General features: G+C 34.5%; 1 protein-coding gene across 2 annotated transcripts in view; it reads left to right on the top strand.

Moving 5' to 3' along the window:
* The window catches only part of SREK1IP1 (SREK1 interacting protein 1), a 48,205-nt gene extending 35,206 nt beyond the window's left edge, over positions 1–12,999 (top strand). For both annotated transcript variants that reach the window (XM_087443328.1, XM_004422869.3), the window contains 2 exons: positions 10,239–10,311; positions 12,694–12,999. In XM_087443328.1, coding sequence (XP_087299454.1) covers positions 10,239–10,311; positions 12,694–12,883 — 263 coding nt within the window. In that variant the 3' untranslated portion in view covers positions 12,884–12,999. The remainder of the gene's footprint in view (positions 1–10,238; positions 10,312–12,693) is intronic.
* The last annotated feature ends 4,599 nt before the right edge of the window (positions 13,000–17,598 follow it).

The raw sequence follows: 17,598 nt of genomic DNA, 5'->3' as shown, positions 1-17,598 counted from the left end.
AAAATCACTATCCAAACTGATCAGGTGAAGAAAATAAAATAAAAAAGAAATGTCATAAATTATCAATATCAGAAATGAAAGAAGTGACAACAATACAGATGATAACAGATACTCAAATGAGGGACTATTGTAACAACCTTATGCCAATAAATTGGACAACTTAGATAAAATGGACAAATTACTTGAAACATACAAACTACTAAAACTCTTTCAAGAAGAAATAGATAAACTGAGTATCCTGCATCTATTAAAGTTAAATATTTAGTTTAAAAACTTTCAACAAAAAAACTCTGTAGCTAAATAGCTTCTCTCGTGAATTCTAGCAAACACTTAAAGGAGAAATACCATTTCTACATAAATTTTTTTTAAAAAATTAAACAGGAGGGAATGCTTTCCAACTCAATTTATAAGACCAGCATTACCCTGGTAACAAAACCAGATAACAATACTGCAAGAAAAGTAGAGATTCCCATAAATACCGACACAAAGAGAATTTTAAGCAATTAGAAGAATTTTAGCAAATCAAATCCAGCAATATGTAAAAAAGGATAATATGTTATGACCAAGTGGAGTTTATCCCAGGAATACAGGATTTCTTTCACATTCAAAAATCAGTCAATGTAATTCACCATCTTTAACAGGCTGAAAAAGAACACCTGTATGATAATTACAATATCTTAAGAAATTATCTGAGGAAGGCCATCTTCCATTTCTGATAAAAAATTCTCAGCTAACTAGGCAAGGAAGAGAACTTCATCAGCTTGATAAAGGATGTCTATAAAAAAATGAAAGATTGGGGCCAGCCCGGTGGCATAGTGGTTAAGTGTGCGCACTCCGCTGCAGTGGCCCAGGGTTCAAATCCCAGGCATGCACTGACACACTGCTTGTCAAACCATGTTGTGGCAGCATCCCATATAAAGTGGAGGAAGATGGACGTGGATGTTAGCCCAGGGCCAGTCTTCCTCAGCAAAAAGAGGAGGATTGGAGACAGATATTATCTCAGAGCTGATCTTCCTCACACACACACAAAAAAAACTGAAAGATTACATCATACTTAACGGTAAAAGACTGAATTTTTCCATAACATAAGGAACAAAGCAAAGATGTCTACTCCTACCACTTCTATTCACCATTTTAGTAGAGATTCTAGCCATGCAATAAGGGAAGAAAAAGAAATCAAATCCGGTTTGGAAAGGAAAGAGTAAAAGCTGTCCTTATTTGCAGATGACTTGATCATCTGTGTAGAAATCCTATGGAATCTGCCAAAAAAGTTTCTAGAATTAATAACTGAGTTTAGCAAAGTTGTAGAATGCAAGATCATTCAATGGGCAAAAAATCAATTGTATTTCTGTATGCTGGCAATAAACAATCAGAAATTGAAATTTTAAAAATACTTTTTATAGGGACTGGCCCGGGGGCATAGTGGTTAAGTTTACATGCTTCGCTTCAGCGACCCGGGGTTCGCGGATTCGGATCCTGGGTGTGGACCTACCCACTGCTTATTAAGCCATGCTGTGGTGGCATCCCACATACAAAATAGAGGAAGATTGGCACAGATGTTAGCTCAGGGCTAATCTTCCTCACACACAAAAAAACCTTTTATAATAGCATTAGAAATATGAAATACTTAGGGATAAGTCTGACAAAAGATGTGCAAGACTGAAACATAGAAAACATTGCTGAGGGAAATTAAAGAAATGAACGAATCAAAAGATACACTATATTTATAGAATAGTAGATTCAATCTTTTTAAGATGTCAGTTCTTCCCAACTTGATTTATGGATTTAAACTAATCACAATCAAAATTCCAGCAGGCTGTTTTAGAAATTGACAAGCCAGTTCTAAAGTTCTTGTGGAAATGTAAAGAACCTAGAATAGCCAAAATACTTTGAAAAGGAATAATAAAGTTGGAGGACTAACACAACTTAATTTTAGGACTTACTGTAAAGCTACAAGTAATCAACATAGTGTGGTATTGATGTAAAGATAGGTCAGTGGAACAGAACAGACCCATAGACATATGGCAAAATGATTTTTTTTTTTTTTTGGTGAGGAAGCTTGGCCCTGAGCTAACATGTATTACCAATCTTCCTCTTTTTACTGAGAAAGATTAGCCCTGAGCTGACATCTGTGCCAATCTTGCTCTATTTTGTATGTGGGACACCGCCACAGCATGGCTTGATGAGCGGTGTGTAGGTCTGCACCTGGGATCTGAACCTGTGAACCCCAGGCCGCTGAAGCAGAGTGCACAAACTTAACCACTACGCCACCGGGCCAACCCCTAAATGATTTTTTAATTAAACTTTTTATTTTGGGATAATTGTAGATTCACATGCCACTGTAAGAAATAATACAGAGAGTACCTTGTACCCTTTACACAGTTTCCCTCAATGGTAACATCCTCCAAAATTGTGGTACAGTATTACAACCAGGATATTGACATTGCTACAGATACAGAATACTTCTCTCACTACAAGGATCACTCATATTGCCATTTTATAGCCATACTTACTTTCCTCTTGTCCTTACTACCTTCTTAATGTCTGGCAACCAAAACTTTGCTATTTCTGTAATATTGTAATTTCAAAAATGTTTATAAATGAAATCATGCAGTATGTGACCTTTTTTAGATTGGCTTTTTTCACTAATGGTAATTCTCTGGAGATTCACTCAGGTTGTTGCATATATCAATAGTTTGTTTCTTTTTATTGTTGAATAGTATTCTATAGCATAGATACACCACAGTTTGTGTAACCATTCACCCATTGAAGGACATCTGAGTTGTTTCCAGTTTGGGGCTATTACAAATAAAGCTATTATTAACAGGATTTGGGTGAACATAGATCTTCATTTCAATGAGATAAATACCTAAGAGTGCAATTGCTAGGTTGTATGGTAGTTGCATGTTTAGTTTCTTAATAAACTGCCAGACTGTTTTCCGGAGTGGCTATGCTGTTCTACATCCCTACCAGAAATGTATGAGTGACTCAGTTTCTCTACATCCTCACCAGCATTTAGTATTGTCACTATTTTTTATTTTAGCATCTGATAGATGTGTAGTTATATCTCAGTATGGTTTTAATTTGTATTTCCCTAAAGGCTAGTGATGTTAAACATCACTTCATTACTGCTGAATGTTGAGTTCTTTATATATTCTAGATACTAGTCCTTTGTTGGATATCTGGTTTGCAAATATTTTCTCCCAATATGTAGCTTATCTTTTCATCCTCTTAACAGGTCTTTCACAGAGTAATAATTTTTAATTTTGATTAAGTCCAATTTTTCAGTTCTTATTATTATACATTGTGCTTTTGATGTGAAGTATAAGAACTCTGCCTATCTCTAGATCCCAAAGATTGTTTCCCTTACTTTTTTCTAAAGGTTTTATAGTCTTACATTTTACATTTAAGTCCATGATCCAATTTAATTGATTTTTGTATAAGACATAAGACTTAGGTCAAGGTTTATTATTTTGCTTAAAGATGACCAATTGTTCCAGCACTACTTGTTGAAAGGCCGTCTTTCCTCTATTGAATTGCTTTTGCACTTTTGGCAAAAATCAGTTGGTCATATTTGTGTGGATTTGTTTCTGGGTTCTCTGTTCTGTTCCATTGATCTGTGTGTCTGTTGCTCCACCAATACCACATAGTCTTGATTAATGTAGCTATATAATAAGTCTTGAAATTGGATGAACTGATTCTTCTCACTTTATTCTTCTTTTTCAAAGTTGTTGTAATTATTCTAGTTCCTTTTCCTTTCAACATAAATTTTAGAATAATGTTGTCTATATCTACAAAAAATCTTGCTGAGATTTTGATAGGAATTGCATTAAACATGTCTATCAATTTGGGGAGAACTGACATCTTTACTATGTTGAGTCTTCAACACATGGTCTGTCTCCTCATTTATTTAGATCTTTAATTTCTTTCCTTAATGTTGTATAGTTTTCAGCATAAAATCCTATGCATGTTTTATTAGATTTATACCTATAAGTATTTTTCTTCTTTTTTTGAAAAATTATAAATGGTGTGTTTTTAATTTTGTTGTCTGTGTATTCATTACTAGTGTATGATTTGATTTGTGTATGTTTATCTTCTATCTTGCTGAACTCACTGATTAGATCCAGCACTTTTTTGTGGATTCATTGAGATTTTCTGTGTAAACCATCATGTCATCTGCAAGTAGTAACAGTTTTATTTCTCCCCTTTTGATCTATAAGCCTTTTATTGCCTTTTCTTGCTTTATTGCAGTGGCTAGAATTTATAGCACTATGTTGAAAAAGAGTTGTGAGAGATGATATCCTTGCCTAGATTCCCGTCCTATGGGACAAAAGCATTCAGACTTTCACCCTTAAGTGTACTGTTAGCTGCAAGTTTTTTGTAGCTGCACTCTATGAAGTTGAGTTTTTCTCTAGTCCTGTTTTTTCTGAGAGTTTTTATCATGAATGAGTGTCGAATTTTGCCAACTATATTGTCTGCATCGATTGATATGATCCTATGATTTTTCTTCTTTAACTTGTTAATATGTTGGATTATATTAATTGATTTTTGAAAATTGAACCAGCTTTGCATCTTTTGAATAAATCATACTTGGTCATGGTGTATGATTGCACGTACATATATATATATATATATATTGCTGAATTCTATTTGCTGATGTTTTGTTAAGGATTTTTGCACCTATGTTCATGAGAGATATTAGTCTGCAGTTTTCTTATTTTGTCTATTTTAGTCTGATATTGGTGTCAGAGTAACATTAGGTTTGTAGAATATTAAGAAGAGTTTCCTTCTGTTCTGTTTTTTTGGATAAGCTTGTGTAAAATTGGTGTTAATTCTTCTTTAAATGTTTAATGGAATTCTTCAGTGAAATTATCTGGACCTGGAGCGTTTTTTGGCGGGGAGGGGAGTTTTTAAATTACAAATTCCATTTCATTAATGGCTAAAGGGTTATTGAAATTAACTACTTCATATTAGAAGACTTGTGGCAATTTGTGTTTTTTGAGAAAGTGTTCTGTATTGTCTAAGTTGTCAAATTTATATTTGTGGAGTTGTTCATGGTATTCACTTATGCTCTTGATGTCTGCAGGGTCTATAGTGATATCCTCTGTTTGGTAATTTGTATTTTTTCTTTCACAGTTTTGCTAGAGATTTGCCCGCTTTATTGATCCAGCTCTTTGTTTCATTGTTTTTCTTAATTTTTCTTCTGTTTTTAATTACACTAATTCCTGTTCTTTATTCTTTCTTTTACTTGCTTTGGGTTTATTTAGCTTTTTTCCTTAGCTTCTTGAGAAGAAAGCTTAGATTATTAATATGAGACTTTTCCTCTTTTTTTATTGTAAGCATTTAGTGGTATAAATTTCCCTTTCAGCACCGCTTCAGCTGTGTTGCACAAATTTTGGTATGTTATATTTCAATTTCATTCAATTTAATGTATTTTCTTATTTTCCTTGAGACGTCCTTTTTGCCTAATGAATTATTTAAAAGTGTGTTGTTTTGTTTCAAAGTGTTTGGAGATTTTTCTGTTATCTCTCTGTTATTGATTTCTCATTTGATTCCGTTGTAGACAGAGACGTACTCTGTATGATTTCAGTTCTTTTAAGTTTGTTGAGGTTTGCTTTATGGCCCAGGATATATTCTATCTTAGTCTATGTTCTATAGGCACTTGAGAAAAAAATGTGTATTCTCCTCTTGTTGGGTGGAGTATATTTTAAATGTTGTCTAGATTCTGTTGATTGATGGTGTTTTTGAGTTCTTCTATGTCCTTGATAACTTTATGTATAGTTTCCATCAATTGCTGAGAGAGGGATGTTGAAGTCTCTGACTACCATTGTTAATTTGTCAGTTTCTCCTTTCAGATCTATCAGTTTTACTTCATGTATTTTTCAGCTCTGTTGCTTGGTACACACACATTTAGGATTGCTCCATCTGGTTGGTGCGTTGAAGCTTTTATCATATAATGTTCCTTTCTTTCACTGGTAATTTTCTTTGTTCTGAAGTCTATTTTATCTGATAAATATAGCTCTAGCCTTCCACTCTAGCTTTCCTTTGATAATGTTTGTGTGACATATCCATTTCTATCCTTTTACTTTCAACATGCCTATATCATTATATTTGAGATGAGAGTCTTGTAGACAGTATATAGATGGGTCATATTTTTCAAACCAATCTGCCAATTTCTTTTAATTGGTATCGTTTAAAAAATTTAATGTAAGTATTTATATGTTAGGGCTAACTCTGCCATTTTATTATTTGCTTTCTGTTTGTTTCGTTTTTTCTTCTGTTTTTTTTTTTTCCTGCCTTCCTTTGGGTTACTTGGAAATTTTTTAGAATTATCTATAGTGCTTTGATTCATCAATAGTGTCACTTGAACACTTGTAGAATTTCATTTTGATTCATCTGTAGTGTCTTTGAATATATTCATAGTATTAATTTTTCTATGGTGTTTTGTGTAGCATTTTTAGTGATTGCTCTGGGTATTACATTATATATACATAATATATTACAGTCTACTGGTGTTGTCATTTTACCAGTTCAAGTGAAGCATAGAAACCTTACCTCTCTTTATGTCCCTTTACCGTCTCGCATTTACAATACACTTGTCCTAAATATGTCCTCTGCATACATTAGGAACCACATCAGACAGTGTTATAGTTTTTGTTTCCACCATCAAACATAATTTAGAAACTCAAGAGAAGGAAAGGCTATTATACCCATATTTTTGCTTGCTGTGTTCTTTCTTCTTGATGTTCCAAGGTTCCTTCTTTTATTATTTCCTTTCCTTTTAGTGGAACTTCCTATTGCCATTCTTTTAGGGTATGTCTGCTGGTGACAGACTCGTTTAGTTTTCCTTTATCTGAAAATGTCTTGATTTCTTCTTCATTCCTGAAGAATATTTTCACTAGGTAGAGGATTCCAGGTTGACAGTTCTTTTCTTTCAGCACTTAAAAAATGTTATGCCACTTCCTTCTGGCTTCCATATTTTCTGATAAGAAATCTGCTTTCTTCCTAGTTGTTTTGCTCCTATAAATAATGTATCATTTTTTCTGGCTGCTTTCATTTGTCTTCAGTTTTCAAAAGTTTAATTATGTGTCTTGATATGGATTTATCTTGTTTGGGATTCACTCAGCTTCTTGAATCTGCAGGTTTATGTCTCTTGCCAAACTCACAAAGTTTTCAGCTATTATTTCTGCAAGTACTTTTTCATCCCTGCCTTCTTTATCCTCTCCTTCCACGACTCCAATGACCTAAATATCAGATCTTTTGTTATTGTCCCACAGTTCCCTAAGGTTCTGTTCCTTTCTTTAAGTCTGTTTTATCTCCATTGTTCAGATTGGGTGATTTCTATTGTTCTGTCTTCCACTTCAGTGATTATTGCTTCATTCTGCCTTCCATTCTGCTGTTGAGCCCATCCACTGAGCTTTTTATTTCAGTTTATTGTATTTTTAGTTCTAAAATTTCTATTTTATTCTTCTTTGGATTTTCTATTTCTTTGAGGCTTTCTATTTTTTCATTTTTTTCAAGTATGTTCATAATTGTTCATTGAAGCATTTTTATGATGGCTGCTTTAAAATATTTTTCAGATAATTCTAATATTTCTCTCATTAAAGTGTTGTCATCTACTGATTGTTTCATTTTTTATTCAGTTTGAGATCTTCCTGGTTATTGATTTGATGAGTACTTTTCAATTGAAATTTGGACATTTTTATATTATATTATTAAACTCAGGCTTTTCTTTAGACCTTCTGTTTTATCTGATTTTCCAAGAAGGGAAAGTGAGGATGCCACCTGTTACTGCTAGGTGGAGATAGAAGTCACTCAGCCTCCACCAGCATCCAAGGGGGGCATGGCTCCTTGTTACTGCTGGGTGAGGGTAGCCCTATATGGTATCCCATGGTGGGGGTGGTCTTGTTACTGCTGAGTGACGGTGAAAGCCCTGACTTTCATTAGATCTCTTCTGACAATATTTCAGCATGGATGGGAGGGGGCCTCGTTACTGCTGGGTGGTGGTGGAAGTCCAGGCTCACCATGTTGTCTCCACTGACACTGTTAGTGGAGATCTAACTACTGGTCAGTGGGGATGAAAGTCCTGGCTCCCTACTTAGACCTCCCAGGCAGAGAGATTGGGACATCCCATCACAGACTCACATGGGGGTCAATCTATTCCCCACTCAGCCTTTGCTGGCATTGGGGTGGGGGGGTGCCGCAGTTTTTTCTGTGATGTTTGGCTGGAGTCAGGCAGTTACTATCTAAAAGTTTCCTGTCACTAGGCGGTCCCTTTCTTGGTCCTTTGGCTACAGAGAGCAGGCTTTTGTTGGGATGTTTTGTCTGTACCTGTTGACATTGCCGGGTTGCCAGTTTCTTCCTCTTCGAGTCTGGGCTACATGAAGCAAAAAGAAATTCCAGGGAACTCACTACTGTCTCGTTCTCTGGATTTTGAGATCCCTGGCGAGTCTGCCTTTCCACCTTTTAGAATCTTCTTATGTTTATTTTTATAATGTCTGGGGTTTTTAGTTGTACTTAATGGAGGGAATAGGAAAAGTACATTCAGTCCATCTTCTAAGAGGCAGAAGTCCAACTGATTTTTGACAAAGGTGAAAAGGCAATTCTGTATAGAAAGGATAGTCTTTTCAACAAATGATGTTAGAATAATTGAATATCCAAAAAAGTGTTAAGTGAAAGAAATAAGTTGCACAAAATATTATATATGCCAAATCTATTTTTCAAAAGAGAAAAAAACTTAGGATTTATATGTAATTATGTTTGTATAAGTGATTGTATGTGTGTATTTGGTTATATAGAGAGAGAGCCTAGAAGAATACACATCAAATTGTATATTTAAAAAACAGGTTTGGGGGCCAACCCAGTGGCGTAGTGCTTAAGTTCGTGTACTCCGCTTTGGCAGCCCAGGGGTTTGCTGTTTCAGATCCTGGGCGCAGACCTACATACCACTCATCAAGCCATGCTGTGGAAGCATCCCACATACAAAATAGAGGAAGATTGGCACAGATATTAACTCAGGGACGATCTTTCTCAAGCTAAAAGAGGAAGACTGGCAACAGATGTAAAAAAAACAAGTTCAGGCGCCAGCCCTGTGGCCTAGTGGTTGGGTTTGACGTGCTCTGCTTTGGCAGCCCAGGTTCGGTTCCTGGATACAGATCTTCACCACTCATCGGCAGCCAAGCTTTGGCAGCAACCCACATACAAAATAGAGGAAGATTGGCACAGATGTTTGCTTAGGGTGAATCTTACTCAAGCAACAAGAGGAAGATTGCAACAGATGTTAGCTCAGTGCCAGCAAAAACCAAAACAAAACAAAACAAAAGTTCAAAAATAGTATGTATCCTCTCATTCCAGAAAACCGATGACATAAATATTAGATCTGTTGTTATTGTCCCATGATCCTACATCATGATCCTAGGATACTTTGATCCCAATTTTGTTTGAAAAAGAAATTTAAACAAACTACCTGATTTTATTGTTTTGTTTCTTAAGGACTGGAATGGTACCCACCACATTGTTGACATTGATTTGCTGTAGGAATTAGAAGTAGAATACTTGAATTTTTTACTTAATGTACTTCGTAGTAGTTGAAATTTTTATAAAAAGCATATAATACTTTTATGAGGTTTTTAATAAATAAAAGTGGTCAATGGACCTTGAGAGCATTATGCTAAGTGAAATAAGTCAGACAGAGAAAGACAGTACTGTATGATCTCATTTATATGTGGAATCAAAAAAAAAGTCAAGCTCATAAATACAGAGAACAGATTGGTGGTTGCCAGAGGTGGAGAAAATGGGTGAAGGGGGGCCAAAAGGTACAAACTTCTAGTTATGAAATAAATAAGTCCTGGGGATGTAGTGTACAGCATAGTGGCTATAGTTAATAATACTGTATTGTATACTTGAAAGTTGCTAAGAGAGTAGATCTTAAAAGTCTTCATCACAAGAAGAAAATTTTTTTTGTAACTATGTATGATGACAGATGTTAACTAGACTTATTGTGGTGATCATTTCACAATATATACAAATATCGAATCATTATGTTGTACATCTGAAACTAACATAATGTTACATGTCAATTATACCTCAATAAAAAATAAATCTTGAAATTGTTATAATAAAAGTACAATATCCTGACCAATCAAATTCACCAACCCACAACCAAAATCAGGAAATGTATACAAACTATATTAGTATATAAACTTATGACGACCTGATTCTTTCTCCTCAACACACAGGAATAAATGAAGAAGAGGAGAAGAAAAAAGCGAAAAGCAAAGAGAAAATCAAGTTGAAAAAGAAGAGGAAAAGGTAGTATTTTTTTAGCATTATCTTCTCAAAAAGGAGGACTGTGTATCCAGTACAAATTATAAAATTTTATTTTTCATGTATAATCCCATTAATTTAACATTAATTTTTTTCTTAATGGCAGTTAGATATTCAGTTGTTTCAGTAAAATAACAAAGTCCTTCATGTCAGGAATTAAAAATAAAGTCAACACTCAGCCATCTTAAATTTTCTTTTTGGAGCAAATCAAGGTACAAATAAATAACATCCCTCCCCCCTTCTTTCGTGTATTCTATTTGTATTCTAGAATTTTAAGTTTTAGAACATCAGCTAAGCTTTTAATTGGACATATGTCTAAATTCTTCACATATATATTCTGTCCTCATATATATGAAGTTGACACTTCAATATTTATATTCTCAAAATATCATTGCCATGGCTGAGAAATTAATTTATTAATAGGATTTATGTTCTCACTTGTCTTGCTAAAAATTCCTTCAGGTCTTTCAGAACCCTCATTAGTCACCTGTGAGTGACTGTCAACTCTTTTTACTGTCAACTCTTTTAACAACTAACTGGTTAAACAAATTAATCAAAAATGAAGAGGCAACTTCTTTCCATGGTTAATGAGTGCAGTTTCGTTTATACTAGAATAAACATATACATAGTGACATTTTTTAAGGCACTTGGCAATAGTCATGTCTGGCTTGGACCCTAGTTCTCTGACAGAGTAGGTTCTGTAAATCAGGTGTTGTCGCTTTGTAGTTTTTATAGAGCATTTAAAATATACATTTTAACATTTAATTTTATAAATTAGAAAAGTTAGCTCACTTTCGAGCGTTGAGAGTTAAATAATAATAGGAAGTGTAGCCCAGTGTGCTGTGTAGTCTAACTCGTGTATTGTTGAATCATTTGCTTTAGCACAACAAAGTAGATTGCTTATAGGAAAAGTGAGATTATCTATTTTCTTCCAAATTCTAATATGCTTATTTTACAGTAACAGATTATTTAGTCAAGCCTCTCTGCCTTGGGCCTCACAGACCTCACCTCAGACAGGGCCTGAAATTAAATGAACTTTTCTGGGCACACTTAGCAAAGATAATGCCACCTAATAGAGTTGTTGTGCCAAAGTCTAATATTTGCCCTAAAAATGAGAATCCAGGACCAAAAAGGCAAGGAAAAATGTGCAGGCAGAGAGGAAGCTCTAGTCAGATTCCAGAGGTCAAGCAGGGTCTTTAAAACAGGAAAACAGACAAGAGTTGAGAATAAGAGAGTTGAAGAGAGAGCAGGAGAACATATGAGGAAATAAGTTCAGGAAATGGCCAGAAGTCTAGGAAGTAGACAAGGAAGAGAAAGGAAGACAACATTGTAGAAACGGGGAAAACTCGGAGTCCCTGGGGGAGGAAGGCAGTCAGGCACCTCACGGGAGCCGCTCTGCGCACACAATCTGGTAGTCTCCTGCGTTTTTCCCCTCCCACGTGTCTGTCAGGTCTCTCAGTGTGGACTTTAACTTCTAATGTTTAGATCACTGAACACTCTCTTAAGATGCCTTTTTTATTTTAAATTAATTCCGTTTCTGTCTTGTCACACGTATTTGGGGTTTGGGTGTAGGTAAATTGTTGCACACCTCTTCATGTAAAATCTTAAGAGATGGCTTTTTCTGGTTTTTGTTATTTCTTTTTTTTTCTTTTTAATATTAGAGGAAGCAATTCTACAGCTTTTTTCCAGTTTAGTGTTAGAGTAATATTAGAAAAACAAAGTATAATAATAAATCATCCTCATTTATATAGAGTATTCATTCAAAACCGTCTTTTCTGTAACTAGTAAGAATTATTTTGGAAATGTTCGTCTGTATTACTCTGCATCTAGAGGAGTCAAGTACTTTAACTTGACAAATCAAAAGAATTAACAAAAGTGCTTTTATTTTGCTAATTTTCAGCTTTCATCCATTTATCCTGAGGTACAATTATAGCCCTTTGCATAGAATTGCATCCTTTTGTGGTTCTTTTAAGAGAATATGCTAACAAGTTATTACATACACAAGTGAATTGTGTATATAATGAGGCTTGGTAAATGCCACTTTGTTTGCCTTATAAGATTTTGAAGAGTACAACAGGAAGAAAAACTGAAAATCACAGAAAAATCATTTTATCCTTACTGAATTTAAAACTCATTACTAGAGTTGAACAGAATAGAGGTATTTGTTTTGCCAGTTTCTGTGAAAAAGTAGCAAAAATTCTGAATTCAGCATTTTAAGAGAATACAAATATATAAAGCACATTTTGAGTTTTTTTTGTTTATACCCCCACCTTGCTCCAAGAAGGATTTAAGGCAGTTCAAATCCCATTTAAATTTACCTATCAGCTGTAAACACAATTATCAGTCAGTATGTATTATTGCCCATAGGTCTTATTCATCCAGTTCCACTGAAGAGGACACTTCAAAACAAAAGAAACAAAAATCTCAGAAGAAAGAAAAGAAAAAAGAAAAAAAGAATAAATCAAAAAAGGGGAAACATCACAAAAAGGAAAAAAAGAAGAGAAAAAAGGAAAAGCATTCTTCCATCTCCAATAGTTCTGAAATCTCCAAAAAGTAACTGAGACTTTGGCCTAAGCCATTAAAATATAAATTTTGGTTTTGAAAATTATTTGACCTTCCTTGGAATCTGCTATATAATTATGCTTTGCAATAAATCACAACCTTTTCCATATAGACATTTTTTTCATGTATAGGACCATTATCCTCTGGCAATATATTTCTAATGTGCTATGACTATAAAGTATTGAATCAGTCTTATTACTTGATTGCCATGCCCCAAGTATGGATATTTGTATATACAAAACATATCATTTTTGGTATTCGTATCTCTGTGTGTCTGACTAGTGTTATTCATAAGTTGATTGTAAATGGCTTTACTACAGTCAACACGGGTAATCTACCCAGCCATTAATGAGTGTTGCTGAATCAAGTGTCCACCTTCCAGTGTAAAGTGAGGTAGGGGATAATGGTTTGCTCTTAACACTGAAAACTTTTATCCTATGATAATGTATAAAGATAGTGAAATTCTTCACTGTTGTTTTAAAATCTCTAGCCGTATTTTGGATGTCTTAGGAGATGAGGCTGCTTTATTGGTCTTGACTAGGACTTTTTAAATGAACGGTGTCGGGAGGAAGATGATGAAAATATTTCTAACAGTTTCACTGTTTTATGAAATGCAGAGTTTCTAGTACCTGCCTCCTTTGTTTTTATAACAATTAAAATAATTCTTCATTTTTTAAAAAGACAAGTCTAGTTCAGCCTATTAGTAAATCTTGTAAAGATGATGCTGTTTTGGGCAGGATTTTTAGGATAGACTCCTGGGTTGTTTTACAAATGTGCCATATTGGCATATCTTCAAGTGATACCTCAAACACAGAACTTTTTATTTAGGAGGGTGACAGCTAAATCTTCATTAGAACTGATTTTTATTGTATTCAGTATGTAAATTTTATGAAGCTTGTTTCTATGAGTAATGTGGAAAATTTTTATAAATGTTAACAAATATATTTATTTGTCTGAAATAACTTGTAGTTTTGAAGCAGGTTTCACACTGACTTTATAGTTTCATCAATGACCAGTTTGGGGTGTTTTTCTCTTTTACTTCAGTCATAAACCTTAGGAGCAGTGACAAAAATTTAGGATTAGGAATTTTATTCTGTACTTTTTAAAATTTAAGAGTTGCATCATGAAAGCTTTTATATAACAATGGAAACTTTATATGAGTAAGCATTTTCAAACACATATTATGTAGATATAAATGTTTCTTACATTTTTAATTTCACAATGATCAGTGTTACGCTTAACGCTTGGGTATCCCCTATGCCCAATAAGTTAAATACTTACTTCTGTAGCAGCATCGAAAGTCAATCAGTTATCATGGCACACCACCAAAGATTGCAAGTACCTCACTGTGGTGCAGTTATAAATTTTCAAATTGAGAACCCCCACAGACATGGCTGCAGGTGAATTCATTATGGTGGAATCAGGTAAGTAACCTCACATGTAACGTCACAGGCTAGAAAGCTGTACTGATTCTTCCTTCACTCAGCACCCTGCCTGGCATGGCCTCAGTAAGACTGGGGGAGCCTCGTAACTCCTCTTGACCTACGTTCACCATGCTCAAAGTCTAGGGAAGCTGCACCCACACTGCTATTCAAGCATCATGGCCATGGAAGCTCTCACTCACACTTCTAGCTTTTTTATAACCTAATTTAGTTGTCTGGCCTGCTCAAAAGGAAATTCTCTTGTTTAAATAGTTCAGTCGGTTGTTTGGAGACAAACACAGAGCTGTTAGGTTTTTAAGGGTTTGTTTTGCCTTTGCTGTATTTTATATATTTTTGAAAATTATACTTTATGAAAATACAGTTCTTTAGTTATCAAGCTGGAAAAAATAAGTAAAAAAAAAAAAAAACCTTTGGAAAATGCTGCATGCAAAAGAATAGCCTTATCCCACTGAATGTGTAACATGGTTAAAAATAATAATAATTGTAGTGAAACAGAGTTAATCCAATTATTTGTAAGTTTTATTTCTGTTAATTGTAGAGATTATAAATTGACTCATTAGCTTTATTTCCTGAATGGTGACACGATTAATAATGGTTCAGAAGGGTTATATAAAATTCAGCCTTCCATAACTAGTAATATAGTATGCAAATTAAAAGGTTTTAATACTCAGTCATTTTTTTCTCAAAGAAACAACCTTGGAATGATTCTTAAGTAAATTTCTCATAATATGAGAATAGTTTATGAAATATCTCAGCTGAATAAAAGTCATTTATTTTTATTAAAATAATTTTCTTCTCAAGTGATCTTGTTATTATTATTGGGATTGGATGCAAAGCTCACTAATGTATTTTAGGAGAAAATTGGTGAAATTTCCTGTCAGGTTGTATGTAGCAGAAAGAAAACTGAATTTAATGATAAAAATCACCCCAGAAAAGGAACTAAGTGAAACAGAAATGAGCAACCTACCCAACAGAGAGTTCACACAAAGAGTGTTAAGGATGCTCACTGATCTGGGGAGAAGAATAGATGAGCTCAATGAGAATGTCAACAAAGAAATGGAAGATATAAAAAAGAACCAATCAGAAATGAAGAATTCAATACTGGAAATGAAAAATTCACTAGAGGGACTCAAAAGCAGAGTAGAGGATACAGAAGAACAGATCTGTGAGCTGGATGAAAGACTAGAAGAAATTACCCAAGCTGAACAGGTAAAAGAGAAAAGAATTAAAAAGAGTGAGGACAGTCTAAGGGACCTCTGGGACAACATCAAGCACACTAACATCTGTGTTATAGGTGTCCCAGAAGGAGAAGAGCAAGACAAAGGGGCAGAGAATTTATTTCAAGAAATAATAGATGAAAACTTCCCTAACCTAAGGAAGGAAACAGATATCCAGGTACAGGAAGCACAGAAAGCCTCAAACAAGATAAACCCAAAGAGGCCCACACCAAGACACATCATAATCAAAATGTCCAGAATTAAAGATAAAGAGAGAATCCTAAAAGCCGAAAGAGAAAGTCAAGTTACATACAAAGGAAACCCCATAAGGCTATCAGCTGACTTCTCAGCAGAAACTTAACAGGCTAGAAGAGAGTGGCACGATATATTTAAAGTGCTAAAAGGAAAAAACTTACAGCCAAGAATACTCTACCCAGCAAGGTTATCATTCAAAATGGAAAGAGAGATCAAAAATTTCCCAGACAAGCAAAAATGAAAGGAGTTCGTCACCAAGAAACCAGTGCTACAAGAAATGTTAAAGGGACTGATTTAAGGGGAAAAGACAAGACCACAAATAGGAAAGATTATCTATTTCCATGACAAGAGGATAATGGATACAAATGCACAAAAAAGAGGTTGGATATGATATCAAAAACATAAAAGGAGGGAGGAGGGGAGTTAAAGAGTAGAGCTTTCAGACAGAGGTTAAACTAAAGAGACCATCAATTCTGTATAGAAGAAGAAAGGAACAGAGAAGGACTACTAAAACACAGAAAAAAAAAAGTTAAAAAATGGTAGTAAGTACATACTTATCAATAGCTACTTTAAACGTCAATGGACTAAATGCTCCAATTAAAAGGCACAGGGTGGCTGATTGGATAAAAAAAAACAAGACCCATATATATGCTGCGTACAAGAGACACACTTCAGACCTAAAGACATGCACAAACTGAAAGTGAAGGGATGGAAAAAGATCCTCCACACAAATGGCAATGAAAAGAAAGCTGGGGTAGCAGTACTCATATCAGACAAAATAGACTTTAAAACAAAAACTGTAAAACGAGACAAAGAAGGACATTACACAATGATCAAGGGAACAATCCAACAAGAGGATATAACACTTGTAAATATCTACGCACCTAATGTAGGTGCACCTAAATATATAAAGCAATTATTAACAGACATAAAAAGAGAAATAGACAGTAACACAATAATAGTAGGGGACTTGAACACTCCACTTACACCAATGGATAGATCATCCAAACAGGAGATCAATAAGGATACATTGGCCTTAAATGACACACTAGAACAGATGGACATAGTAGATATATAGAGAGCATTCCATCCAAAAACCGAAGAATACATGTTCTTTTCAAATGCACATGGAACATTCTCCAGGATTGATCACATATTAGGCCACAAAACAAGTCTCCATAAATTTAAGAAGATTGAAATAATACCAAGCATCTTTTCTGACCACAACAGTGTGAAACTAGAAATCAACTATAGGAAGAAAATCAGAAAAGCCACAAATATGTGGCGATTAAACAAAATGCTACTGAACAACGACTGGGTCAACGAAGAAATCAAAGAAGAAATCAAAAAATACCTGGAGACAAATGAAAATGAAAATACGACATGCCAGAATGTATGGGATACAGCAAAAGCGGTTCTAAGAGGGAAGTTTATAGCAATACAGGCCTATCTCAACAAACAAGAAAAATCTCAAATAAACAATCTAACAATGCACCTAAAGGAACTGGAAAAAGAACAACAAACAAAGCCCCAAATCAGTAGAAGAAGGGAAATAATAAAAACCAGGGCAGAAATAAATGAAATAGAGACCAAAAAAAATAGAAAAAATTAATAAAACCAAGAGCTGGTTCTTTGAAAAGATAAACAAAATTGACAAACCTTTAGCTAGACTCACCAAGAAAAAAAGAGAGAAGGCACAAATAAGTAAAATCCAAAATGCAAGAGGAGAAATTACAACAGACACCTCAGAAATACAAAAGATTATAAGAGAATACTATGAAAAGCTATATGCCAAG

This window comes from Ceratotherium simum, chromosome 18 (assembly GCF_057802395.1).
Source record: "Ceratotherium simum simum isolate JZ-2026a chromosome 18, ASM5780239v1, whole genome shotgun sequence".
Classification (NCBI taxonomy): domain Eukaryota; kingdom Metazoa; phylum Chordata; class Mammalia; order Perissodactyla; family Rhinocerotidae; genus Ceratotherium; species Ceratotherium simum.
Note: the sequence above shows the minus strand (reverse complement) of the source record. Positions and strands in the feature narration are given on the sequence as shown.